Source organism: Anser brachyrhynchus (assembly GCF_964034855.1).
Source record: "Anser brachyrhynchus genome assembly, chromosome: 6".
NCBI classification, from domain to species: domain Eukaryota; kingdom Metazoa; phylum Chordata; class Aves; order Anseriformes; family Anatidae; genus Anser; species Anser brachyrhynchus.
The window spans coordinates 31,889,433-31,917,432 of record NC_137700.1 but is presented as its reverse complement, the minus strand read 5'-3'; the positions used below and the strand labels follow the sequence as shown (position 1 = coordinate 31,917,432).

At 42.8% G+C, this 28,000-nt stretch overlaps 2 protein-coding genes across 2 annotated transcripts; one reads left to right on the top strand and one right to left on the bottom strand.

Annotated features, from left to right (window-relative positions):
- Window positions 1–2: 2 nt before the first annotated feature.
- On the bottom strand, window positions 3–24,954 carry PDCD11 (programmed cell death 11). The gene is made up of 36 exons (XM_080597756.1): window positions 24,815–24,954; window positions 23,608–23,725; window positions 22,893–23,024; window positions 22,545–22,712; window positions 21,528–21,689; window positions 20,757–20,880; window positions 20,206–20,387; window positions 19,553–19,660; window positions 18,861–19,067; window positions 18,416–18,540; window positions 17,754–17,814; window positions 17,227–17,373; window positions 16,847–17,098; window positions 16,413–16,556; window positions 15,501–15,701; window positions 14,746–14,916; window positions 14,150–14,369; window positions 12,653–12,805; window positions 11,509–11,624; window positions 10,480–11,000; window positions 9,935–9,997; window positions 9,362–9,458; window positions 8,753–8,842; window positions 8,339–8,441; window positions 7,647–7,824; window positions 6,838–6,894; window positions 6,121–6,243; window positions 5,718–5,840; window positions 5,317–5,509; window positions 4,783–4,905; window positions 4,314–4,460; window positions 2,978–3,228; window positions 2,163–2,331; window positions 1,741–1,894; window positions 1,047–1,212; window positions 3–429 (listed from the first exon to the last, which is right to left on the bottom strand). Exons 2-36 carry the CDS (start codon window positions 23,713–23,715, stop codon window positions 258–260), a joined length of 5,511 nt encoding a protein of 1,836 aa, XP_080453882.1. The 5' UTR covers window positions 23,716–23,725; window positions 24,815–24,954; the 3' UTR covers window positions 3–257.
- On the top strand, window positions 24,911–27,970 carry ATP5MK (ATP synthase membrane subunit k). Its single transcript, XM_080597853.1, has 4 exons — window positions 24,911–25,047; window positions 26,704–26,801; window positions 26,894–26,989; window positions 27,889–27,970. Exons 2-3 carry the CDS (start codon window positions 26,715–26,717, stop codon window positions 26,984–26,986), a joined length of 180 nt encoding a protein of 59 aa, XP_080453979.1. The 5' UTR covers window positions 24,911–25,047; window positions 26,704–26,714; the 3' UTR covers window positions 26,987–26,989; window positions 27,889–27,970.
- The last annotated feature ends 30 nt before the right edge of the window (window positions 27,971–28,000 follow it).

The window sequence follows — 28,000 nt, the reverse complement described above, 5'->3', positions numbered from 1 at the left end:
TATTGATTATAAAACAGTCTCTACTTAAAAAACTGTCTTCAAAGTCATCAACAGAGAAGGATTTGTAACATCCAGATAAAGCTGCAAACATTTATCAGATCTTTTCCTTAGATTGTTTGATCTTTCAGTTTGGTTTGGTCATAGACCAATACCCTCCAGAAATCCACTGTCCATGGACACCCACAATGGAACTCCATGCCTCTCAGTTCCCACTTTGCATGGAGAGCCGAGTCTCTCTGCTTTTACTTGTACTGTATTTAGGTGTCAGCGAGGGAACTCTTTGCCTCTACATACTCTAGCGCAGCTGTTTTAACAGCCAAGACAGTTTCTTCTGTACCATATTTCTTCTCATAATCCAGGTAGCGCTTAAAGAAGAATTTCATCTTCTTTGGTGCCAAGTTCAGGTGTATGACCCTCTCAAAGATGTCCCTGCAAGAAATCAAAGTGATTCAGATCACTATGTTGGTGACAGCACTCAACACAAGCCCTGTACCTGCATTTGAACGAAGTGCAGATACTCAGGGTAGACATTCAATCGGCTGCTTGAAGAAAGAAATTTATGAGAACTGGTGAAAACCTGAAGGTAGAAGCCTTCTATTTGCTTGCAGAACTGTAATGTCGCTGGTCAGCTTAAGCTATGATCCAGTCACTGTATTTGACCCTACATTTGTAGTGGCCACAGCCGGATCTATAGTGTGGGAAATTGAACTTCCTTCTGTCAACTCTCGTCAAAAAGCGACCATTCTCCTCAGTTTTATGTTACAAGATATGGAAGGGCTGAACCTCAGTGCAAGTCCTCCAGTTTTTGTCATGCACTCCTTACAAATCATTCCTCCTCTGCCTCGTAGATCTCCTTGCAGTCTCCCCAGTCCTGGGGAAGGCAAGCCTTTCCACACGCCCCAGTTTTCTTTCTCTAGGTGATACAAATCCACCTTTGCTCTGGGAGGCTCTCAACATCATCATGCTGCAAAGCACCTCTGCTCTTTTCAGATATTACTCCAAACACCATACTTTGCCCCTTCCCAGCCTGCTGTAGCACAACTCACCGCACTTCCTTCTGGCTGCCATGTTTGATCATGATGTCCATGTAGATAGACCAGATGTCTGTCCGCTTGGGGTAGCTGTTGAGGGTGCTATCAAAGAGGGCTTTGGCGTGTTCCGTGTCCCCAAAACGGAACTCCAGCTGTGCAAACCTTGAAATAACATCCACATCTGGAACAAGTAATGACATGTTAGAGGATCAGAGCAGCCCTCTTCCCTATGAACAGGCACAAATGAATTATATTTTCACAGAACAGGCAAGCACAGAGACAGCACCAATCGCTACCCAGAGACAAAAGACTTGTAAAGTCCAAGGTGGAAGATCACAGTGGAGGAAAGGAGGGTCACAGTTCACTTCCCATTTCAGCTCTCCATGGATGACAGAAGTTTATACGTACATTCAAAATTAATCTTCATGTCTGAAAGACTCAAAAGTCCTCTTGGCTTTGGTTGCTTTGCTTTTGTTCATCACAGCAAGTACTTTTACAGGAGTGTTTAGCATTGATATCAAGGCTGACATTTCCCTTCCCCTTACAGTCAAGAGCACCACATTCAGCACCCACTGTCTGCAGTTTTCACTTATCAGAGTATCACAGAGATATTGCAAAGCAGTATTGCAAATATTCCACAGCAAAATTGCAAAAATACTGGAGACCCATCAATGCATAGTCCAAATCATGGATATGGAAGAGTGCTTACGTTCTTTAGTGGGTAGAGCCTTGAGAGCACGCTCCAAAAGCCTGTGTGTAGCCTCAGTCTGGCCTTGCTTCAGGAGGAAAGAGGCATATTTCAGCCACACTGATTTCTCCTGACGGAAACGCCTCAGCATTGTGTGGTACAATTCTTCTGCTTGCTGGAAGGGCAAAGTTGGATTAGATCACACAGATTCATAATAAAGCTCTGCAGCTCTAAAACTCTTGCTCCTAACCCAGGCATCTCTGAACATCTGTGAGAGGCAAGTACCAGTAGTTCCTTTTCTGCCATCAATCATAACTGTTAATCCCTATTAGGTACAGGATAGGCCTAATGCCTGGCAGCTGGAAGCCTACACAGCCAGGATTGGTGGCTTACTGGCATGACTGAATGGGATGCTTGCCTGGGACCTGCTTGCACTATCTTACCTTGTACTTCTCAGAACTGGCATAGATGTCACACAAATGCTGGAAGACTTTCAGGGGCTCATTGTATTGAACAGCTCTCTCAAAGACCTTCATCAGCGTCTCCTCGGTACCATACATGTTCTCCAAGTTCAGCAGAGCAACCCAGACATTCAGCTTCTCTTGTTCTTCCCTTGAAGTAGACATAAACAAGAACATTTAGGCTTTTACCAGCCGTCATCAGCTTTTTGAAAACCACCTAAAGACTCGCTGACTTGTACCCTGTTACTGAGACAAGGGAGGGGAGCATACCCCTTCACTGAAACAGCACTCCTGGAATAGAGCACAGCAGTTGTTTGACACTAGAACTTTTGATCACTGTTGTTTGTAATTAAAAACCACAACGATGATTCAAGAAAGCACAATATACTTAATCATGCTGTGGAGATGCTTTAATACCCAAGGGTGTAGCCCTACGAAAAGGGCAATGAGAGCTTCACAGTTTATTTCATGTCTTCATTTAAGGACATTACTGACAGCACTTTGCTCTTCCAAACCCTTCCAACTGCTCAGAGGTAAGCCCGTGTGCTCAGTGATACCCTGGGGAGTTACTGTGCCCACAAGCTGCAGCAAGCCAGCTGCAGGCCAAGTGTGGTGACTCAAGCCAGACCTTCAAAGGGCCAGCTCACAATTGCCACCATTTAATCTTTTTGAGCTCACTGAAACAGACTTTTCCACTTCACATGCACACACACCAATGGTGCTATCAAGACTCTTGTCCCATCACCACGAACCCACCATTATTCTGTGGGGCAAAGAAAGGCAGAGCCCGTTCTTACCTGAAGCAAATTGTTTTAAGCGCTCTCTCTGCCACAGCTCTGGCCTTCTCAATCTCAGTAGCCTGGAGGTGGAAAGCCATGTACTGCAGCCATAGGATGGAGCTGTCGGGACTGCTCAGCACCAGGCGGTCAAAATCATCTGCTGACTGGGGCTGACGACTAGGATCCATCAGAGCTGCCTCTAATTTGCAAAGCTCCTTCTCCTTCTTCTGCTTCTCCAGCTCCTTCTCCTTCTTTGTTTGTTTCTTCGGCTAAAAGAGCAAAAACAGAGGATTGAGGAAGAGCAGACACTTCATGTGAGAATAGGCAGAGCCAGCTAAAGCACAGTCAGACCCCAGTACGTCTAAGGCTAGGCAGCTTTCACACAAAGAGAGGGGGTCAATTGTTTCAGGGAGGAGGAAAATGACACCCTCTCCCCTCTGCACATGTACAGTTCATACCTCCAAAAGGAAGAGCACTACAGGAAATCTGGTTTCATTAATGAAATACACTGAGGGTCGAAAGTATTTCATTAGTCTTGCATCCCAACTGCAGTATTCACACTTCACACCCACCCCCGCTTTTATTTTTCCATCTCAACCCTTTAGGCCAGTGTTCACCACCCCCTTCCACTCTAGAGAACCACAATACATAGGGAGAAACTGTGCAAGACTAGGGTATGTTGCTGGATCACTAGGGTGACTGATGTCTAAACTGAGAGCAGACAATGGTAGAGTTCTCTGCACAAGGCAGCTATCCCTTGAGCAAAGTGTTGGCCATACACAGCCTCTATAGAGTTGAGTTTTGAGGGAGAGGGGAAATCCTGAAAAGCAAACATTAGAGCATTTCACGAGCTCATTTCCAGTTTTGCTGGATTGCTCACACTAGGACAATTCTAAAAAAAAAAGGAGTTAAAAATCACAGTATAGAAGAATATTTTTTGGTGCTTTTTCTATGGAAGCTGTAATTTGAAAATGTTTTCCATCTCCATGCTTTCCTTTAAATTTAGAACATATTCAGAAAAGTAAAAAACAGATTAAATCAAATACAAATAATTTAATTTCGTGGAAGTGTTTGACCCCACATATTTATTTTTATTTTGTGGTATGCCAACACAAGAAACCCTATTTTCATGCAGCATTACTAAAATAGGGCCTTTTCTCTTCGGCTTCAGAGATTATCTGCTGCTAAACCCCGTGGTCAGAGTAGTTAAGGAAGTTCTGTATTAGCTGTCAGAGACAGTCCCTTGGGTTAAGAGGCTTTACTATGGGGCAGACAGACATGTAAATATCAAGACAACACATTATGGCCACCATGTGGCGACTTCTATGCAGGCAGTAGTACTAGTACATGGCACCTTAGACTGTAGATTCTCCTCCTCCTCCTCGCTCTCTGAGCTTTCTTCCTTCTGATTCAGTACAGCCATATCCACTGCTTTCATGTCCTCATCCCAGGTGAAGCCTGTGGAAACCTGCAGCCTGGGAGCTTCACTGCGTTTCCTTATCTGCTTGGAGGAAAGGTTTTTAATCTGATTGTTTAAAAAAAAAAAAAAAAGAGACCAGCCACAGATGCTGTTTGCTTGAGGCTTCTCTTCAGCCAGCACTACTGACTTATGCTTGCAAACAGCCCATCAGAAAAACATCAACTCCGGTCACCTTTGCTGTACTCAAACCCAATCCACCTTGCACCATTCACAGCTGACACACACCAGTCTCTATCACTCCTATCTGGGACAATGATGCTTATTATAATCCCAGTCAGAACTGATACATCTCAGTAGGACTGTGAAGTTATGTCCAACTCGTGCTCTCCCCCAGGCTTCTCACCTTAGATTTATTTTCAGCTGCCTCTTCCTCCTGGTCACCATCCTCCTCTTCCCGGTAATATACCTCAATTCCACTGTCATTTTCATCTGTTGGACAGACCTTCCTTTTTTTTCGCTTTGCCTCCTGCAACAAGAGGAAATGAGTCCAGAGTGGAGGGCAGTCTTTAGAAGTGGAGTGGAGGATAAGTCTTTAAAACAATTCTGAATGCACAGTAATAAGGCTGAAAGCAGAGAGAGGGCACGGCACCCCCCACTATGCTCTCATACAATGGAGACAACAGAATGAACTCACGCTTAGCTACATATGCTGGCAAGACCAACAGGACAGGTCACACAGGCAACACAGTCAGGCTGCTTATTCAGTTAATTCCAACCCAAAAGCGTCAGTTTCTGAACCTGATGATCTCCAATGTAATTTAATCTTTTTTTTTCCTATTTGAATTCCCCTGCCTGATCCCAGGGGCTAGTTCCAGTCACTTTACATTATTTAGACCAATCACAACCTCTAGCAAGTCCTGAGCAATCACTTCCATACCTGCTCAATTTCAGAGCTCCCTCTCCTCTGTTTTGTCTTCCGTTTAAGCTCTTCTCTCTTTTCCTTGTCATCTTCTCTTTTCTCTTCCTCTGCACTATAGCGTGGTAAGCCTAGGGATTCGGGCAAGACACTTGGCATCCCAGTGTCTTCAGGCAGGAGAGACAGCTCAACATGATTTTCTTTTTTATTTACACTTTAGTTCATTGCCAGAAGCAGCGGGAAAAAAAGAGAACCAAAATAAATAAGTAAATAGACAAATAAAGAGCCTTTACAATGACTCCAAGTACCCAAACTTGTTCTGAAAATCCTCTTACCATTTATCATCCCTCTTTCCAACCCCACCTCCCCCCTCATCTCCCTTCTACTAACTGGTTGCCCCTTTTCAAGAACCTTGGACTTACCCAAGGACCTTGGCAGTGAGAAACTTCCCTTCAGGGAGGTATTTCTCATATAAGGAGTGTTTCTGTACATAGTAAGCGGAAACATTCTGGAACAGGATTCGGCCCTGAAGAGATGCAGACAAGCTGAGAAGAGGGAAAAAAAAAACAGTAGTCCATAGCAGGGGAAGAGAAAAAAATCACAATGACTGTATCTGTGGCACCATCAGTTCTACAGACACACAAGTTTTCCATACTTTAGTTTCACAGGCTCAAGAAAGAAGCAATGACATTTTGATTCCCAGGATGAAATCCATTTTGCAACACAGAACTACACCAGACACTCCCCTAAACAAGATCCCAGAATTCTATATCCAAAGTTTGCCAAGATCCCTTATTTCCCAGGGATCAATTTTTTGTTACTCACCCAAAGAATACACCTGATGGAGTGACTGATTTGACATAGCCTCTTACTAGCTGGCCTTTTTTAACATCCTTTATAGATGTTATTTCAGCATCCTCCACTTTGCTGCTGTTCCTTGGGTTTAGCCTAAAGGAAAAGAGAGGTTAGAAAGTAAAGCATTCATTCATCTAGGGATACAATATTCTGCTCTGGATATTTAAAAAAAAGAAAATCAGTATTAACAACAGCCCCCATTTGTTTCTAAGATACTTCATTCCAACAGTGTTTATGTATTTTTGTTGTACAGAGAAGACAATACAAGAGGCTGTTTTAAAAGGACATTTAAGACAGTCTGCTCTTTACTCAAAATGGTCCAAATTTAGCTGAACACTGAAAATAAAGTGTTTGAATTGCAAACTCAGTGCAGGAACTTTTCCTTTCTTCACAAACAACCACAAAAAAAAAAAAGTTGTCAGATCAAGTTGAGAAATGATGCCAAACAAAAACGTTATCTGAAAACTCTTGATCAGCTCTACATTAAGTGTCAGGCTTTCAAGACTTGTCGATGCACTAGAAAAATCATTCCTGCAGGAACAAGTCTTATCATTTAATGATAAAAATAAAATAAAATTTAGTCCTTGTCTTTTGAACACTTTACAATGAACAGTGAAAGCCAGTAGCGGTTGGACAATCTTTTTCATTGCTGACAGGAAATGGACAGTCTGGAGGGAAGACACCTACCTGGATTGCCGAAGAGATAACTGGATTTTGCCATTCTCGTTGGCGAGGATGTAACACCTGCATAATGGAGTAAGGGGATTAAACAGAAAGTTTTTATACCTATTGAATAAAGCCACAGGTGGGAAACAGATATTCTCACCAGCAGAACAAAGCTCTAGAGGAAACAATCCACTCTGTCCCTTAGATTACTCATTGTCTAACATAAAGAAGCTTGACAGAAAGGTTCGTGACACCAGGTGAAGGGCTTTTTGGAACAAGTCTACTTGCTGTACCTCTATTACCAGTACAAAAGAACTGGAGATTGCTACAACTGAACCACTTGGTCTGTCGTGCCCTCCAGCATTCCCAACAAGTCTGTGTAGTAGGGAAATGCAATTACTTGTACATTACAAATGTAAAGACAACTGACTTGCCAAATAGAACCACAGCGGAGCTGGGATAACTGACCTCTCTCAGTCCCAACAGCACCTTAGCTAAGAGAGCATTTTCTCTCAAAAGGCAGCCCAAGAAGGCAGCCAAAATAGGCATTCATACATGGAAAGTACAAGGCTGTTTCAGCCAAAACACTTAAAAAGGTTACAGCCTTCTCTTCTACAGAGGCAAAACAACAGTATGCACTAACATTCGTAAACCTCAGTTTCTTCCAATAAAAAAAGCTTAGATTGAAATACATTTGACCCAAAAAGTCAGTGTTACTCCGTAGCCACAGGCTGAACCTTACAGGTCTGACATCAGTGAAAAGACTGCCACCAGAGAGGGATCTCTTTTTAAGTCCTGCTACTTGAAGAAACAACAAGAAAGTTACTGACCTGACAACCTTGCCAATTTTGAAGTCACTCAGAGGATTCTCTGTGTACTTATCACTCAGGTGAAAAATACTGACTTTGCCAGTCTTCCCACCTGGCAGTGTGATGGTCAAACCAATGTGAGGAATCATCTTTGTTATCACACCTACAGTGATGGTATCCTGCTGCAGCGACGGAATTCCTGGGAAAAAAAAAAATCAAAGGAGGGAGAAGGCTTCATAACACCCCAAAAGCATGCAACCAAAGCAACAGAGATACTGAGCCAGTGAAGCTGATTTTAGTTACCTAGTCACGTATCAAACCCAGAAGCTTTTGGCAAAGTACAGTCTTTGTGCTGTTTACAGCAACATTTGCCTTGATAGCACAGAAGAGGTCCCTTAATTGCACAGTTCTAAAATCCAGATTAACTGACAAATGTTCCATCTTATGTTTGAGATCAGGAAGTAATACGTTCATAAAGGCTCAAAGCCAAACTTCAGTCTGAGACAGCAGGTAAGCAATTCTTTAGACTAAAGGTTTTATTATTGCCTTACACACTGCTACATCTGGGTGGGTGTCCCAGGCATTAGTTCTGTCCTACAAGAGGTACAGCTTGGCTCTGGAGTGCAATAGCTTCCCTGAAGAGGTCAGTGCAGACTCTCCTCTAAGAAAAGCATCGTATGCAGGCAGCTCCTGCTGTTAGGGCTCCACTATACCTGTGAGTGACAAGAAGAGGTTTTTTTCAGTGACACCTGTTCCAGTCACTGTAGCAGACAGTGCTTGTCCATTTTTGAAGTTCTTTTCTGGATGTTTTAAGACCTGAAAGGAAAGACAGACTTCAGCTTATTACTAGAAAAGGAGCATTGCACAATGCTGACTGGTATACTCTCCTATGAAGCTTTATGCTTTCTAGATGTATATCCTTGATAGATGGCTCAGCATTCCTACAATGGCTCTGTTATTCTGGACTGAACTAGCTCCGGGCACAGTATTTGCTTATCAGTGAGGGGCATGATGCCTAGAGGAAGAGCACTAGACTTGAGTTCACATGGATGTCAGAAGTGTCTATGGCCATTACTTGCAGCCACATGCATGGAAAGACGTGTAGTTTACCTATAATCACCTCTTACCTTGGTGCTCAGAGACAGCATCAGATGAGGGACTCTTCCCCGAATATTAGGGGTGACTTCTACCTCCAGCCAATTTTTGAGGATGTTGTACTGAAAAGACACAAAACAGACAAAAAAAAAAAACAACAGTGTAAGACCTTGCGGAAAAAACTCTTCCCCAGTGGACTCACTAATTTTTAAGGCTAGAAATGATCACTCCAGCCTTTGCTCTCACACCAAGCAGAAATAGTGATTTCAGTTCTCTTCTTGTGTATATAACGGTTCTGTGATTCAGAGGCAAGCACACAGAGGGGATTGACAGTGAGCATACTTGGTACAGGTGGCATACATAATATCTCAAAGCCATTTTGTTACAGCACAGGGTGGGAAGCCTGTTTGTTGCCAGCAGATGCACATCTGAGAGGGTCAAGCTGATGGAGACTCTTAAGAATGGAAAATGTGCCTTTCCTTTATTCTCCCTATAAGAGGCTATGCTTCGAATGGGCTGCTCTCATGGTTAATGAAGAGCTGGTAGTGTCAGTTTGTTTATATGTTTAAGCTAAAGCCTGTGGGGTCACCTTTAATTGCTGTCTCCCCCTAGCACACATTTTAGGAATCCTCTGACCTCACCTTCTTCACAAAACAGGTGACTGTCTGTCCAACATCATAGAGTCCAGGTTTCTTGAGGGTGCCATCTTTCATTGTTTCAGCTTTCCCTTCTATTTCACTGTTTGCAATAGAAAGAAAGAGGACATCAATAAGAATATTTGGTCCTAGCAATACAGACAGGAATTAGAAACCCAGGATGCTGTAATGAGTCAGTGTTACTGTGACAATGTGTTTGGGACATGCATCCCAATCCCCATCCCCTCCCCGGCTGCATCCTTCTACAGGGAATTAATCCTTCCCTGGGCTTAAGAGGGAATCCTGCCAATGTGAGGGGACATTCCAGGGTCCAGACTGGCAGCACCTCAAGCCAAAAGGACATTCAAAGGAAGTCACGTGCTAGGAGAGCACTGTGATCTGTAACAGTATCCAGATCCAAGTTTAGGTTAAAAAAAAAAAAGGAGCATGAGGCCTTGCTACACCTGCTACTCCTTACTTATGGTCAGCTCCTTCATAAATGGGAGTAACAAGGCAGAGAAGCTACACAGATAAAAAGTCTGTGAAACATTTGCAAACAGCTCAGAGGCCAACACTCACCTTGGTCGAATGCTGAGCTCCGGAATAGACCGTGTGAAGTGTGGATGGGTGATGGGCAGATACCTAAAGAACAGGAAAAGGATCAAAGTTTATCACTACCTCACCAGCCCCCCGCCACACGTAATCCCTCTGCACTGACAAAAAACAGCGTAAGTTCCCTAAAACTACCAAAGCCTTCCTGTTTTAGCCCTTCCTAGCACTATTTCACTGGCAATTTAGGTATCCAAAGTACTTCAGCAAATTTACTGTCTGGAGACAGATTCTGCTTGCATTTGAGGTTTCCACTGAACCGTAAAAGATTAGACATCTTTCTTGCAATCTACACTCATGCTAAATATACTGACATAGGTAGAGAGAGCTAATTCACTGAAAAATGGACCTGGGATACAACATAGGAAGAGATTTCCTCAGGGTCTCAACTACTCCAGCAATGGTAGCTGCAACAGCATCTGGTGAATGACAGAACAGCCTAGACCATTTGAATTAAGTGACTGTGCAACTTCTCACATTCCCCAAAAAGCAATATTATATGCTTATATTCCCACCTGTGAGTATTCACATCTCTGCCTCCAATGACCCGGGCAGTCACCTTCTGTCCAGCTTTCAGAGTGTATGTTGGAAAAGAGCCTATGGACACTTCATCCAGAATTCGGGATGCATGGATTGAACCTGTCAGCTTGTCATCAATAGCAACTGTGACATGGGTTGGTTTGACGGATTTAACAGTACCAGTAACGATATCCCCCACAGAAAGAGTGTGTGTGACAGCAGCAGCAAGCGTCTCTTCTAATGTTGTCTCGGATTCTTTCCGGACCCTTACAAAAACATTTTTCTTTGCTGGGTCTTGTACTGCTAACAGGACTCCATGGTCATTCACCTTCACCATTTTCAGGGTTGCATAGATTGTTTGTCCCACCTTCAGTTTTTCTGAGTCGAAGCGGAAGGTATCATTGAAGTGAGAGGCTATGGGGATAGCTGCCAGTTGGCCTGTTTCCAGAGACACGATGGCAAACTCTTCTGCTATGTGCTGCACAATGGCAGAGTGCTGGGAGTTCTCTGTGAGTTGCTAGACAGAAAAAGAGATAGTGACTTCCCTCTGCTGAGACACTGATTCCCTTTCACTTCACCTCATAGAATGGCTTGGGTTGGAAGGGACTTTTAAAGAACATCTAGTTCCAACCCCCCTGCCACAGACAGAGATGACACCCACTAGATCAGGTTGCTCAAGGCCTCATCTAACCTGGTCTTGAACACCACCTCCAGGGATGGGGCATCCACAACCTCTCTGGGCAACCTGTTCAAGTTTCTCACCACCCTCTGAGTGAAGAATTTCTTCCTAATCTCTGATCTAAATCTCCCCTCTTTTAGTTTAAAACCATTCCTCCTTGTCCCATCATTATCTGATTGAGCAAAGAGTGGCTCTCCAACTTTTTTGTAAGACAACTTTAAGTACTGAGAGGTCCATAATGAGGTCTAAAGCTCTAAAGGAGGAAACAGCCTACCCCTTCAAAATTCACCCCCCTGGAGTTTGATACGTGAACAGAAACACACAAGTCTTAGAACTGAACACATACTTGCTTGGGTCTTTGCTTTAACAGTTCTTCTCGAAGAGAAATATACACCTTGGATGTGAGGGCATCCACATGAAGAACCAATCCCTTTGTCTTCCCGCCAGGAGCAATACTTTTATCTACAAATGAGAACAAAGATTACATCATGATGACAGTGAAGAGTTTTGAGCTACTGAGCTAGTGGCACATGAGAGATAAGAAGTGGTTCAGGTTTAATTCCTAAGGACTGCAGTGGTAAAAAGACTGCTTAGTTGCTAATTGTAACTAAGTTACTTGAGCTAACTTAGATTTATTATATATCTTGTACTACGTTAAGAAGAGAACAGATTCCTCGAACATTAATGGTAAGGAGGAAAAAAATGTCTTTTTTATTTGGACAAAAGAGCCCAGTACTTTTATTGAAGAACTAAATTGGCTTTTACAAAACATGCAGTTCTGAATAACACTGACAAGAGACTGACTAAACAAATTCAGAGTAATACAGGTTTTGCAAGAGATTACAACTTTTGCATAAAAAAGTCTATTCGCTGCTGATGAAGCAAAAACTCTTCTGAATGTAGAAATGCTGGGTTACCACTCCTGCTGAACTTAACACTTTAGATTGGTTTGATTTATTCATTATCTCTGCATGTACTTATTGGGTTCTGCGTAATAGGCCACTTCTCTGCTTTAATCACTGAATCACAAAGTACTGAAATTGCAGCCCTATTTTAAATTCACACTGATTTAGAAGAAAAATTAACAGCAATTTCATATAGAGAATAGTCCAAAGAACACGCTTCTAGAGAAAGTAAAAAAAGACAGTAAACTGGGGCTTGTATTAGTATTTGTCTCTATACTTTGTCTATGTATATAGACAAAGAATTCAAGGCACTAACTAAACCTAAGAAGATGATTGAGATAGGAGGCAGGATTAGGTCTGTCTTACAGACTGGTTAACAGAGGCACAGAGAGGCTTAAGCAATGCATTCCAAATCATGCAAATGGATCAGCAAGACATCAGAAAACTAAACTACCTCTTTGAGCCTGTCCCTATTCCGAGCAGAGTCCTCCCATGTTGATTCCTCAGAAGAATTCATTTCATGATGGAGGTTTCACACTACAAGAGTGAAAGTCAAAGCACGTAGACAAAGAAAAGATGCCCTACCTCCCAAATGATAGCGAGTGGCCGTTACAGTCAAGCCTTTGACACAATTGCCACTGAACAGTGCTGAGCCATCCTCGTTCACATCCTGCACAACCAGCTGCAGCTCCTTCCCAGGCATCAATTCACAAAGGCTCTGGGCTATGCCAGACTCTCCTAGAAAAAGGGAAGAGGTTTGACAAGTTAGTTTTACCCATGCCATTTCTTAGCATTATAAAGAAAGTTTTCACATTTGCCCACGAGAGCATGAGCAAGCATTTACATCCACATCTATCAAGGAAAACACAGATTAGGCCCCTGAATCTGTAAAGATACAAAAAAGCAAGTTCTATGATTTAATCTAAGTAGAATCATTTATGACATTAAGGACCTGATAACTGTTAAACTGAAAAACATTATCTCTAGAAAGAGCGGCACATAGCACTGGATATGGTAAAAGGTGAAAGCAAAGAGGGATTAATACTAGAAAACACAAAACAGATCCATCACTTCACAATTACAGGAAACAAAACATGAAACATTACTGCATACAAAGAGACCCTAAAAAGGCAGTTAGAATTTGATAAAAATAAACCGGGAGATATCCAGTATTCCTAATAGCAGTAAAACGCCCTATTAAAAAACCTTCGCTGGAGGACTTCTTCAGCAAACCTGTAATACAAGTAGGCAAATCCATTTGCACAAACTCCTATGAGTACTAGGTTTGGGCCATCACGAAATTTGAGTGCCAGCATAGTTATCCTAGTGCTGAAGCTAGTTGAGGCACCACTATAGCTTCCAGTTGAGTAGATCCTAGCTAAGACTCAGAGCAGTTTAAAAAACCCCTCCGTGAAAAATCAGACATCCCATGCACCAATATCAGTAATAAAAACAACTTGATGATTACAGAATGCACAAACATGGATTTCTATATCATAAGAATAGTAGGAACAGTTCTTAATTACACATTAAAAAGAATGCTAGGGTCCTTCACTGCCAGTTAAAACGTTAGATGAAGTTATAAATGTTACTGCCTCAGTTTCTTAACTTTTAGACCAGTTCATAAAGTAATTACAAATATTCACACTAAAAAAAGGTCTCCTGCAGAAAGGCTTTGGTCCACAGATCATTTAATCTCACCCCAGCCTCTCTCATTTTTAACTTCACCGATATTTTGAGGCACCCATCTACTGGTTCCATTGCATCTCCCCCACACTTCATCTATTTATCCCCTTACTTTTAATTCTTTAAGTTTCAACCTCAAACCAATGCCAGAAACCTAGCAGACTTCAGTGAAAAGAGCAGATGCTTTGGCTTGTTCCAGCTGTAGTTCCAAAAAACCTTCTTGTCAGTAGCAGACACTGCACATATATCCTTTTTCTAATAAACTTCTTGAAAGCCAAGTCTCTGCTTGAAATGAGCTCTCTTTCATTTAAAAGAAAATAGTTTTCCCTTTTTGTACCTCTGGAAACCCGTTTTTGGGATATGATCCCTTTTGGCAGAACACGTGCAATCTTTTACCTTTTCTTTTCAGTAAGTTCCTGATTTCCTTCACCTCCTTGAAATACTGATTCAGTAGGGAAAAGCTCTCTGCAGCTGGATTGCCTGAGCTGCACTCTGACACCTTCAGATTAAGGAGCACACGCTGCTTCTCCTCATCAATGCTCATCACCTTCGCAATCACGGTCTGTCCCACCACAAAGTGGTCCTTGGTGTCTGTCACAAACTTGTCACTCATGCTCTGTGCAGAGGAAACAAAGGGGTAAGGATTATTGAGCACAGCTGCTAATCATCAGCCACCTGCAGTGCTGTTGAGGTTTGAGTTGAGAAGGGTTTTCATGAAAACACAAGAAAAATTAACCAAATTAACAGAAAGCTGTCAATTACAATGAATTACTGAAGTCACATGAAAGCCCTGATCAAATGAAGACTTCCTTCATTTTGGAAGCGAATTAAAACATAAGATTAAAAGCAGTTTTTATCCCACTGGGGGAAGCCGTATAAAAGCAGGGCCCCCAACATTACTGTTCCCTCCAACCTTGCTTAAAAAACATGTTTCAACCTTTTCTGCTGATTCTACATGCTGTTTTCTGAAGTCAAGTGAATACATGACTTACCACTTTGGGTGCCAGTCCTGTCACACCAAAAGGGAACTCCACAAACACTCCAAAGTGCATAATATTCCTCACGTAACCAGTCAACAGCATTCCAGGCTGGATTTCAGAGAAATTTCTCACAACTTGCTCCTCCTGTACAGCAGAAATCACCGCAGATTTCCTGCACAAGATCTGAACAAACAGTTAGGAAAACTCGGAAAAGATGAACGAAAGGAGCCTGATGCCAATCAAATCTCTTGGTGCTGCTAGCCATTGAGCTACAGCACTTTTGGAAGGCTAGGCAGTACAGGAGCCCAAAATCCTGCAATTTCAATTACAAACTTGCTCTCTCTACACTAAAATTTAGCAATCAGTGTTTCTTAAGCTACTCAGCATTAAAGAGGTATGTTTCACACCAGCTGAAGTGAAAACTTCTTAATATTTCAGTTCTGCCTTTTTGGTATAAGGACAGCAAAATTTTTTGCTATGGTTGTGATATGATCAATATTGATGCCTAGACGATGGTTGTGAAATCAGTGAGCTTCCCAACCAAGTGTTGGACTTAGTGGAATGCTAAGCAGCTGAGCCTCACTTAACACACGCAAATTATAATGACTCTTTGAAACATAGATAACTTGACAGGCACTTCCACTCCAACACATTAACTAGTTTGTTGCAGATACTCTGGATTCCTGACACACACACTTCCTTCCTTCCCCCACCCCTTTCTTCTCTTCCACCTCCCACATTTGACTGGTTGAGATGACAAAGGATACAATACGGTCCCCTTTGTCACTCAGGCACATAACTCTGGGCAAGACATCTCCTTCTTGAAGACAATGCCACAGGAGCTTGCAGTTAGCAACAAAGTCAGAGAGGTACACTGTGGGAAGCGAGGCTATCACATTGCCTTCATCTTCTAAGATAGAAACCTCTAGCCCATTCTCTTTCTTCTTCAAGACTTTCACATCAACCATCTGGAAAGAAAAAAAAAAGAATAAAATTATATAAAACCCAAACTGCCTTTAAAGAATGCACAGGTTACCAAATGCTGTGCTCCAGGGGCTCTGACACAGCCTCCCTGGGGCTCTGACACAGCCTCCCTGGGGCTCTGACACAGCCTCCCAGGGGCTCTGACACAGCCTCCCAGCTATATAAGGAAAATCTCACATCAACAGGGCTGAGCCTCAGAAGCATGCCAACACTGACAGTAAAATAAGAATAATCCTCAGCTCCCAGAGAAGCCAAATGCTAGAAACATTCTCTTGGTTATAACTTTCAATTTGAAGGCTGAAGGGTGCAGGGTGTTGGAATCTCTTCATTCCAAAAACAAGAAGGAAGGAAAGAAGGAAACTTCAAAACATTTCACTGAAGTTATCTTTTTCCAGAGAGCATAAGCAGCTGCTTGTGGAGTGAACACCAGCAGCATCCAGAAGAAATAGGACTTCAACTTGGAGCAGAAGCATCAATTGGTACCTCCTATAAGATTGTCCTAGGATTCCTTTATCCTGACCACTGACAACATAGATCTTGTTTTTAATCTGGCCACAAAATAAGAAACGTACATTTAGAACCAGTTCCTGATCTCCAATAGCTTTTTTTTGAAGCAGAGATGCTCAAAGCAATACCAATTTTTTGGTAAAACAATTAGAAAGAAGCAAAAAGAAGAACAGTCATTGAATCAATACCTCTCCTATTTGATATTTCACTTCCTGTTTCTTCTTTGGAGTATGTTCACTTTTGCCCTCAGGCGCAGACCTGCTTGATAACTTGAAGGACAGCAAGAGCCTTTCCTGTTCGGGCTCACATTTTAAAACCATTACTTTAACAACCTGAAAAAAAAAAGGTAAAACAAGTGTAAATAGGCCTCCTCAGTGTACTACCACCTACAAAATGAGATGGGGAAATGCACAAAGAAAAAAACACAGCTCTGAAATACTCAAAGAGCTGTCCCTTTCATATGCTCCATTTAAACAGATGAAACTAACTATTCCTTGAAGTGAAAGGTGAATATCTCTTGATGCAGTTGACTCCTCCAGAGAAAATTCACATTAAAGCTGACTCAACTGCAGATTTCTCTTTTACATTCATTTACAAGGCATGGCATAGATACGTTAATTACCTGGCCTTCATGGAAGACTTTATCAGGACAAGATATGGGCTCTGTGCTCAACTCATTCTTCGGTACCAGACCTTTGACATCATTGTAGAACTTCACAATGCAGCCAAATTCCCTTGCACACACCACAAAGCCATGTGTGATCAGACCTGGTTCTGCATCTTCATAATTGGAGAGGATTGGAAGTTTTGATTGAATAAGAGTTTTCTTTAGAGTAAGGAATAGCTTCTTTTCTGCAGGATTGCACTCTAGCACCTACAAGAGCAGAGGACAAAAAGGTTCAAAAAACATATTTGCCATTGTCTAATCTGTACAGCTGCTAAATCCTCAGAATGAAATATAGCAATTTAAAGCAGCTGAAGACCCTTTCTGGCAGCTCTCACCCGACACCTGACTTCATCTCCTATCTTGTACTTCTTCTCAGGCTGCTTCAGGATCACATCTGCAAGATGCATGGATGGCACAAGCCCTTTAATTCCATCGGTCACTTTCACCTGCATCCCAATAGGTTTCAGAGCCAACACTCTGCCCTAGAACCCAAAAGGGAGAAAAGGATCAGTACATTCCACAAGAAAAGCAGATTGTGCATAGACAGGAAGCAGCCAAGACACTGTACCACATCATATCATGAAATTTGACAGTGCTCCATGAAATCTTAGTCTAACCCCCACTACACCTAATTAATCTGACCCATTAACCATTACATACTGTATAAGTTTATTTTACAACCTATCTTCCCTAAACGTAGGCTAATTCCGCAAATCCTACAAGGAATGGTCTTCCTTCTAGCTTTCCTATCACTAGTCTGAATCAGAAGTTGAATACACACATAAAGCAGAAGAAATGCATATTAGCTAGATTAGTTCTTTAACTACAACTGCATTACAGTGTCAGTCCTCCAGGAGCTCACCTGCACCACATCCCCTGTGTGAATATCCCGGTACTGCAGAAAACGAGCTCCAATAACTTGACTAGGAAAGAGACACAGTAAGAGACAACCAGTCAGTCAACTTGAAGAGAACCCAGGATAAGAGGAACAATCCACTTTACACCGTGTCCCAAATATTCATTATCCCATTCATACTCGGCACTTCACAAAAGCAGAGTTCTGTGTTTTACTCCAGCTGACCCACCTCCCAGCACAGCTCTCTGGACAAAGTTCACGGAGGTTTACCAGGTTCCATTCCAGGTGACAACCACCACACGTGACACCAGGAAAGGGCAACCCACTGTCTTCACTACTTAAAGCCACAGATAGAAACACTAAGATAGAGGAGCAAAATTGACTGGGACTTGGAAGAATAAGATTCAGTTTCCTGTTCAGTCACAATCTTCTGACATGATCTCAGTAGAATTCTTTTAGCCTCAGCCCACCAACCATATAGGTGGTGACCCTATGGCTAGGGTAGGATACATGAGATACCTTGACAACCTGACATGAGACAACATAGATAGAGGCCAAAAAAAAACAAACGGCAAGTTCCAGTTCAGCAAAGCAATGTAGTATCTTCCACACTGACCAAACCCTTCTAATTCTTCGATCAATTTCTTAGAAGAGTCTATGGCACTTACTACTTCAGAGATAAAATACACATCTCGTCCATCAGGCTGTAGTCAATGATACGACTTTTATGTTTACATCCTGCCTTAAAGGCTGCAGGTTTAAAGGATTTTCTGTTTTTTGACAGATGTTTCAACTAGAAAAAAAAGCAAATAGCAATTTAGTGTTTGGAAAATGGAAGCATTTATAAATAAACTTAAGGAAGACCTTACATTGAAGTAGTAGCAGCTGACAGAAATCGTTCTTCTAACATACTCTTTGTGCAACAGTCCTTGAACAACTCAGCTACATTCCAACCCAAACAGGAGAGGCTGGATTTAGTCAACATCTCACATATTTTGTTGTTTTTGTCTCACAAAGAACGTAAGAGTAGGAAGTAAAACCTTGTCCCAGTTTTCTTCCCCAAGAGGCTGCTTAGTATCTATTCAGGAGTTCCCTCCCTGCCCTGGTACTTACCCGTGCAAATGCATGAGTGCCATCATCAAGCTCAAAGATGGCACCAAACTGCTTGTAGAAAGCCTTCACTGTTGACTCCTCCACCACCGCCCCTATGCGATCATTGGAGAGTTGGTTTGGGGATCCTCCAGGGTTGAGGAATGCCTGCCGCAGAGTAAGCCGCACCACCTTGGAGGTGGGGTGAACAGAGAGGATACAGGCTTTCACCTAGGAGAAGGTAATGTTTGTTAAATACCAGTTTACATACAAAAGAGCAGAATGTCATATAATTCATGATTTTTTAGACCTGCTTGATGCCTAAACTCTGCTCACACATGAGCACTTTCCCATATTGTTACCAAAACAATCATCTCACTTATTATAGCTTACAGATCCAAGGGTTTTTTGCTTCCATCTGTTGTTTATGGGCTAGTTTGGTATCAATGCAATGAGGTAAACACAACTGCACAACTCATTTGCCATCATCCACAAGTCTCTCATGCTTCCCAAATCTTCCATTACCCGAGGAATGGCTTTCCTTTTAGAGCTCTAAAGTAGCCATGATGGTAATTCAAATAAAAAAGACAGCTATCATCACTAAGATTTCAGAGATGATTCCACTGAAAAACATCCAGTATCTTCCCCAGCAGCATCTTGGGGCAGGATGTTGTAAGCAACATACCAATTCTACTTGTGTTTCACTTTCTCCTTACCACTTGATTTGGAGAATAGTTGATGGATTTATCTGGGTCCACGTGCATGAAATCCACAACGCCAGTGAAGGAAGACAGAAAGGTCAGTCTGATCCCCAGTGGATCTACCTAGAAAGGGGAAAGAAATTACACACAAAGATGTCAAGAAAAAAGAAAAAAAAAGTTGATTGGTTTTCACGTAGCTCAGAAAGTGAGTGCAGTTCACACATTTCACAAAAAGCCACCAGAAGTGCTAAACAACAAGCACATCAAAAGAGACGGGAAAACTGCTAATAATTCTGTTTTCTACATTGCTTTGTAAAAGCAATCCTTTAGTTTTTCACTAATGTCATGTTTATTCTGAAGACTACTGCTACAGTGTTGAATACTAGGCAAAGGCCATAGAAGCATAAAATGGAATCTGTTCTGCGCTAAGGTTCATCGCCATCTCCGGGCTGTAGCATTTACACTCGTAGCATTAGAACCAGAGCAAAGACCAGACCTTAGGTGAACCCAGTGGGAGTGCCTAGCTGAAAAAAGTGTTTGCGTTTCTCATGGAATTGAGCCCAAACAAAGTTTTCCAGGGTACAAAACCTCCATCTCCATTTTACCTGTATCCCTATCTTCAGGAAGGCTCAAAAACTAAAGAGAAAACCAACAAAAACAGAGCTTACCTTCTGCACTTTAGCTTTCACCACCAGCCCGGGCAGTAAGTTACAGAGCGTCCAGTTCTGTTGCTCTGTTGCAAGGGATGCAGCAACGTCTGATCGATCAACAGACAAACGGACAATTCTTCCCTCATTCTTTACTTCCTCAATGACACAGTTCAGGTTCTGACCTATTTTCAAGTCAGGCCCTACAAACACAAGCCACAGCATAAAAACCCCTCCAGGAACACTAAGGGATCGTCTTTTGCCTATAGTTTTCTCCAAAGCTTTTTCAGAGCTGCTTCTATTGTTAAGAATTTTGAACTCCTTTCAGTCAAAGTCTATTGCCAGCAAAGATCGGTGGGCTTGGAGCAGAAACATGGTCTGGCAGAAAACAGGTTGAAACCTAATAGTTGCTGCCCACCAGCCAAAAACCTGCTGTTTTCAACAACTCAAAAACTCCACCATGACCCGATCCTCACCGAGGTGCACTAACACAACGACTGTAACGAGCTTTAATCCCTGGAATTCTCAACATCCATTTTAACCCCAGAAGCTCCTCTTGTACTACTACTTACCTCTCTTGACTGCTTTGATGTAATTTTGGGCTTTCTGACGAGGCAGAAAAGCATGAGTCCCATTGACTCCAATATCAATGAGGTAGCCATGGTCTTCTGCACTAGACACAAAGCCAGAGAGCAGCTGTTGGGAGGAAAGCACTGCAGTTCAGTAATGTGAAGAAACAGCTGAGTCTACACAGAATACACAACTAGCGAGAGATTTACCATCCGTGTACTCACTTGGTACATGAGCACAGAAAACAGAATTTTGGAGAGCAGAAGGAACACAACATTCCTTCTTACTTGAGAGCTCATCTGGCAGCAAGGTCTCAACTGTACCCTTGTCTAGCTATGCATGCACAGAGTTAATGAACCCGTTGGTTTAAAAAAAAAAAAGCGGGATAAAAAATAGCAGGTCTCTAATTGCAGGCACATGCCTGCAACCATAAAGCTGGAAACAAAAATAAACAACAAAGCACCTCTGCGAGACAGGTTGATAAATACTACTCTCTGCATAAATAACAAATAAACCTAAGTAGAAAGAAGTAATTAAATAATTTGTCCAAATTCAAACAGAATCAGGTGAATGAATTTCACGGGTGCCACCCTTCAGGCCAGTAGCCAAGAACCAATATTGCCCTCTCCTCCCAGGTCTATTCTGCTGGTAGCAGCAGCTCCGTGTTCTGCTCTGATACCATGCAAGGACAAACTGAAGCATTACCCCCCCACGCACTGTTCAAGAAGCAACTCCAAAGCCCAGAGCAGCTGTGGCAGACCCAGAACACTTACCATGCCTGATGTTAGTGCTGAAGCATTCAGACCCTTATTGACATTTTTGGGGTTGATTGATAATTTGATACTCCGACGTCCATCAGCACTTTTCTCAACACTGGTCACAATGCATCTGACCAGCATCCCTGGAGAATACATGTCCAAGAGAGAATGCAAGTCCTGCAAGATGATCAAAAGAGTAAGTACATAATAAAAGAAGGCCAGAATTTGTTACTGAAGTAGCTTTAGAAACCAAATTCCTTAGGAAAACACTTGCTCTCCACCAACACTACAATAAAAGGTAGGAAATACCACAAACATCAAAATCTCAATATAGAGGCAGGGATGAACCCTCATATTAGCAAGTCTGGTAAGCTTTGCTTATAAAAGGAATTCTATGCGGGATGGAGTCAGAAGGTTGTAGCTCAGGACCAAGCCACAGACCCTCACCTCAACACCCTCTGTAACACAGGAAAACATCACCACTGAAAGGCTAGCACCTTGCATGTCCCACATGCCACAACTTTGGAAAATTTATGGAGCACTAACAGCAGACACATGGTAACATTTTACCCCATCCTCTTTCTTTTCAGCAATCAGCAATATCAGGAAATTGCAAAGGTGGTTTGGAAAAGCTGGGTCTAGAGTCAGCCTATATTAGCACTATGCAGCAACGCATTGCAAGCAGAAACACAATGAAATTGTAAGGACCACACTATTCACCAAGTCCTCTGAGAGGCATTTGCATCCTCAGATCATCTTCTGACCGCTTTGATAACTTCCTCCCTTAACCACATACAGCCAAGGGTCAGTATTTAGCTACAGCAGCAAAAAGCACAGATCTCTCCAACTTCAACATGCTGTCTGTGAAGTTCATGCATTATTTAGCCAAGACTAAGCCATCGCAGGCAAACTAAAGTCAGCTGGTGAGACACCAGGAACCAAGGTCCTAAGCAAGGTCTCAGTTGATTCTGAGGTATTATTAATAATTCCTGGCTCCCAGACACAAATCACAGCCCTGACCCAAAGTCTCACCTCCAGGAGTTCCCCTTGGGCCACCTGCTTGCTCAGCATTTTGCTGTAAGCATCGCTGATCTGTGTGACTGGCACAAATCCTGAAAGTCCATTGGGCAAGCTGATGACGAGCTCAAAGTCACTGACCTCTTTTATACAACCAAGGAGCAGCATTCCCTCACAAAGATGCTGGGAAAACAAAAATAGTACACAGTGGGTATCTTGGCAAGTCAGTGAACAGCAGTGCAGTTAAGACACATTTCTGTCCTGAACTGCTGTTGTATTTTACAGATTTAATGAGGGAGAACATGCTTTTTTAACAAGACTAAGAGAAGAGACACACACAAAATAAAACATTTATCCACAAACCTCAATTGTGAGTGGTTCAATATTCGTAGTATTGTCTTTAGCATCAGCTTTTCTGTCTGCCTTGAACTTTTTCTGCTTTCCTAGATCCTCCTGATTCCTTTTTCTTTTCTGGGATTGTTCTTCATGGCGAACCTAATTTAGATTATAAGCAGAGATGAAAACAACTAAAGTAGAGAAAATGAACATCGTGGTAAGGCAGAACTCCACTGCCAGCAATAACGTTAGAGGAAAACACTAGATCAGAGAAAAAAGGAATGAGCTTGCTGATATGTCTAAAAGCAAGTCCTCCAAAATATCTCCTTTTGGGCTGACACTGACCACTCACAAAACTGTGAATTTTGGAAGCAGAAAGAAGTGGCAAAAGTGAGCTGCACCATACTTCATTGAACAGAAGGAGAAAGACCAAACTTACTCTATGTCCACCGTCCCTTCCAATCCAAACTATTACGTGATTCTTAGTACCTCAGGATCAGATGCTCGCGGAATATTTAAAAGCTAAATTCTGACCAATAATTTTGACTGAACTTTTTGTCATCCCATTCAACAAGTATCACACAACAAGGACCTTTAAAATACAAGGTGCAACAGGAATGCAGCAGTTATCTCTTTCTGGAAGTCCCTTCTTTAGTCTACTACAGAAGTAAGGGATAAGAAGGATCGTAAGTCATTTTCTGAGCTCTGAGGAGAGTTAATCAAGAACATGGAAACAACATACGTCAAACAAGTTGTCCTGCTCTATCGCTGGTTTGGGTGTTTTTCCCGTTTTCTCTGTGGGTTTTTTCTGGATGCCCCCTCGGGGAAAGTTTTCTTCTATGGATGCCATGCTTGCGCTTCTATAGGACAAAAGACAAAACAGAAGTTAAACATACAGCTGTTAGGTTTGTTCCTCACAAGCATGCTAAAGAGGGCATAACTGTGAATTACCCAGAGACTAAGAAAAAAAAAATCAGATAGCTGCTTTTGAGTTAGTCAGTGAGTAGAAAAAAAAATACTCAGGTGCAAATGTATTTAATATCTGACTATCATAGAAACCTAGAATATCCCAAGTTGGAAGGGAACCAAGAGGATCTTCGAGTCCAACTCCTGGGTCCACACAGGACCACCCAAAAATCAGACCATATGTCTGCAAATGTTGTCCAAACACTTCTTGAACTCTGCCAGGCTTGGTGCCGTGACCACTGCCCTGGGGAGCCTGTCCCAGTGCCCGACCACCCTCTGGGTGCAGAGCCTTCCCCTAACGCCCAGCCTGACCCTGCCCTGTCCCAGCTCCGTGCTGGTCCCTCGTGGCCTGTCGCTGGTCACCAGACAGAAACCACAGAGACTACACTGAAGTATTGCAAGGAGCCACCCAAACACGTGCATCCCTAACACTTCGTACTTACTTCCCAATTCCATAAAACTAGAGCATCAAGTGTTTAAGACACTTAGAAGCATCATTTTCAGAAGAACATTCTTAGAAGAATGCTTAAAAGCATAATAAGAAAAAATGCTCTAACCATGTAAGCTTCCCAAAGAGATCTTTGCCACGTTCAGCAGGCAAGATACAATTACCAGGACAAGTCATAATGTAAAAAGTTTGGAATTAAGTGATAAGTTTGGATTTAAGCAGTAAATTTGGATTTAAGTGGTAAGTTTGGATTGCATTTTTATTTTTGGATACCATCCTTAGCGGTTAATATAATTTTAAGCACCTTTAGGGTGAATTATAACTCTATACACATTTAATAAACATACTTAACCTTACTGCATCTCAAGCAATAAATATCACCTTACTTACCGTCAGGACTCACATTTTATTACTTTGCCCAACACTACCCTTACAGAAATCACCATTATAGCACCCATTAACCAAACTTACAGCGGTCTGCGAGACACATAAACCCCTTTTAACCACGAAATCGCGTAATAAAACCACAACTCACCAAAGCACGCTCACTCAGAGCACACACCAGGCGACGCAGACCCCCGCGGCCGGCGGCACAGAGCGGTGCCCGCACCTCTCCCTCACCTCCCGGTACCGGCCGCCGCCACCATGGCCGGCCCCACCACACGCGTGCAGCAGGGCGCCGCGCCCCGGAAGCAGGCAAAGGGGAAGGAAGCGGCCGCCATTTTGTGGGAGGGCGCTGAGGAAGGGCAGAGCGCGGCGGCGGCCGAGGTAGCGGGGCGGCCGCGGGGGGAGGAGGGAGGCTCGGTGGGGTCGGCGGGCGGGGGTCGGCGCCTCCTTCTGTGGGCCTGCGATACTAAGAGGGAGAGCGGCTGGTTGAGGTGCCGAGCCGCGGCTCGCCCATGAGGTGCCTGCGACCTTCGGCCGCCGTGGTGTTGTCTTCCCCCGGTCGGCCACGCACCGGGGCGGGTGGGCTTCTGCCACGCCGGGGCCGCGGTCCTTTGAGGCTGCCAAGCGGGGCCGGCACCGTGAGGGGCCTGTGGGGGCCGGGCCGCCCCCGTCAAGGGCACCGGGTTCTTCCGAAAGGCCGAGCTGTGTGGTGGCCGCTCTCTGAGCCGCCCTCGGAAGGGCACGGTGGTTTCTGCAGGCTTCGGCGTCGGTCTGGCTTAAAAAATAGGTGGCTTTGGCTTTCCGAGTCATCCACTGCAAATATTTGGAGAGGAAGGGGCCGTTTCTTTGAGTTTTCTTTGCTGTTGCATAATTAACCGAGCTGCAGGCAAGCATACCTGATTATGCCCCGGGGATGTTGGATCAGGTTGGCATAAGGAGTGTGTTAATGAACATAGAGCCAGCTGCAGCAATTTCTTGTATCCCTCTTTTACTGCGGTACTGGTGGCTACAGCATCTCTGCGTAGTCTGGCAGGTAACCATGTGGCACGTGTGCTTCCTTTGAGCAGAGTTATTAAGTAAACAATAAACATTTGTCCTAAATATAAATCTTCCTTAAACATACCAAAAGCATACCCTTTAAAAAAAAAAAACACTCCAAACATTAAAAAGATTTTCTTTTTGTCATAAGGGTGATCAAATGCTGGAACAGATTCCCCAGGGTATTTGTGGAGGCTCTGTCTCTGGAGATGCTCAAAACCTAACTGGGCAAGTTCACAAGTGACCTGCTGTAGCTGACCCTTTGAGCAGGTTGGGGTTGGGTTTTGTCATCTCCAGAGGTGCCAGCCTCAACCATTCACTGATTCTGCAAGTATGCTACTATATGCATGCCAGGCGTGTGCGTTGATTGACGTCTTAAAGTAGGTCTGAAACTTTCATCTGGATGCAGACAAAATGCAAAGGCATGCCCTCACGTACTTAGTGGTTTTGTTGTATCTTTGAAAGTACTTCCGAGGTTTTGTAGTTGGCTCAATTGGCTTGCAGATACAGCAGAAAGCTAAGTAGAAAAATATATGTATTTTTTAGCCAGATCTATGAATACTTGAGGAGGCAAGTAAGACACAATAGAAATGTGCAGCTGGGATTAGGGCAAGTTTTATTGTTGAAACACTTGTACTCTAATGTAGCATGAAAGTTGCAACACTGCATTTTGAATCACGAAATGGAGTAGTGGTCTAGTGTGAATCACGTCACCAAGTTTTTGGATATGAATGAACTCTGAAAATCTGAAATGTTCTCCCATTCAGAGCCCTGCATTTCCTTGTCTGCTTTTGTGCCACCTGCATTATACTTTAAGGTACAGTGTTCAGTATGTGCCTGCTCCTTTTGTATATCCAGTGTGTTTGAAAAGCACATTGAAAGCAGATTCAGTAGCTGCCAATGGAAGTGTTAAGCACAGTGTAGAGATCTGTTTGATTTTTCTATTGATCCTGTCCAACTAACCGTAAAACTTGCTAACTTTCCTGTATCGCTTGTTAGGACGAGCAACCATGGCTGGCCATGACTCGGGATCTCAACACCAGTTCACTGGATTTCAGAAGTACTTCAATTCCTATACCATGGTGGGCAGGAGGAATGTACGTATTACATAAATTAACTCTTGTAGGCTAGTCTAATGGTGTTTTCTGAGTTTTAGATTGAAAGTAACCTTAACTGTTATGTTTTTCAGTATGTTATAGCAACATACACAGGCATTGCGATGCTCATCTTATATTTCAAGCTTAGATCTAAAAAGAAGACTCCTGCTGTGGCAGATAAGTAAATGGTAAGTGGCAGATGTTCTTCCAGAGCCAAAATGATTCAATGCCAGCCCAGGAAGAAAGACTGACAAAGGAGAAGTTGCTAGTAACAAAACATAATTAGAGGGAGAAACACGGGCATGTGAACTTTTGTATTTACAGTTTTAAACCTCAACTAAACTATAGAATCATTTTATTTTGGGGCATTCTGAACGAAGTAGGTTGTTATAGGGGTATACAGAAATTAAGGGTTACCAGTATTCTTTCTGTTCTTCTAATGTGGCAAACAGGGTTAGGGACCTCATGCAGGGAGGAAGGGTGAGCAAGGAAGGAGGAATGGACAGATGTCGCATCTAGGTGTATCAGGCTTCGCCTGCAAGTAGTAGGTGCCTCAGATTTATACTTTTATGGTAAAAATGGGGATAACTGATGCTTTGTTGGATATTGAAATAATAAAGTAATACTTAAAGACTTATTTGTATTAGAGAATTCCAGGAAGAGACAAATGCATTCTGTTAAAACCTTTCTTTGAACAGAGTAAAGGAGCACTATACAATGAAACTATATATACCTTGCATACCTGATTGGGCAAGGACCATATGAAAGTGATTGAGCTTCTTCTTATATAGCAACATACAAGCGTTTCAAAAGTCTGTAGTCTACTTTCTAATACTTATCCACTGAAATGGCATTTGGGAAAAAAAATCAATGTGTTGTCCTCATAGTCTGCAAAAGGGGTAGAAAACAATAAGCTTCTGGTTATTCTCACTGCTGTATGTAAAAGGGGCATCAGCCATTTCTTCCTGTATGTGTTGAAATTTGCCTGCTCTTATCTAAAAGTGTTTGGGCTTGGGAAAGGGGTGATGCTCAGTTAGCAAGCCTTGCACAGCAGTACTAATATGTCTGACCTCTTTTCTCTTGGCAGGTTGCTGGCATGTCTGAACCTTCATTGTTTCAATGTAATGGAAGCTGATGTCCTATTCTGGCTAATAAAATATAAACAATTACTTGCTTTATTGAAAATATGAAATGGTAAA

Bases quoted from the DNA above. Each gene is read 5' to 3' on its own strand.
- ATP5MK (XM_080597853.1), top strand. From the start codon at position 26,715: ATGGCTGGCCATGACTCGGGATCTCAACACCAGTTCACTGGATTTCAG. The intron at 26,802-26,893 runs GTACGTATTACA...TATGTTTTTCAG, and splicing joins CCATGGTGGGCAGGAGGAAT to TATGTTATAGCAACATACAC.
- PDCD11 (XM_080597756.1), bottom strand. From the start codon at position 23,715: ATGGCATCCATAGAAGAAAACTTTCCCCGAGGGGGCATCCAGAAAAAA. The intron at 17,374-17,753 runs GTGAGCTCCTGG...TTTGGGTTCTAG, and splicing joins ACACAGGGGATGTGGTGCAG to GGCAGAGTGTTGGCTCTGAA. The intron at 4,461-4,782 runs GTGAGAAGCCTG...TCCTCCAAGCAG, and splicing joins CAGCTGAAAATAAATCTAAG to ATAAGGAAACGCAGTGAAGC.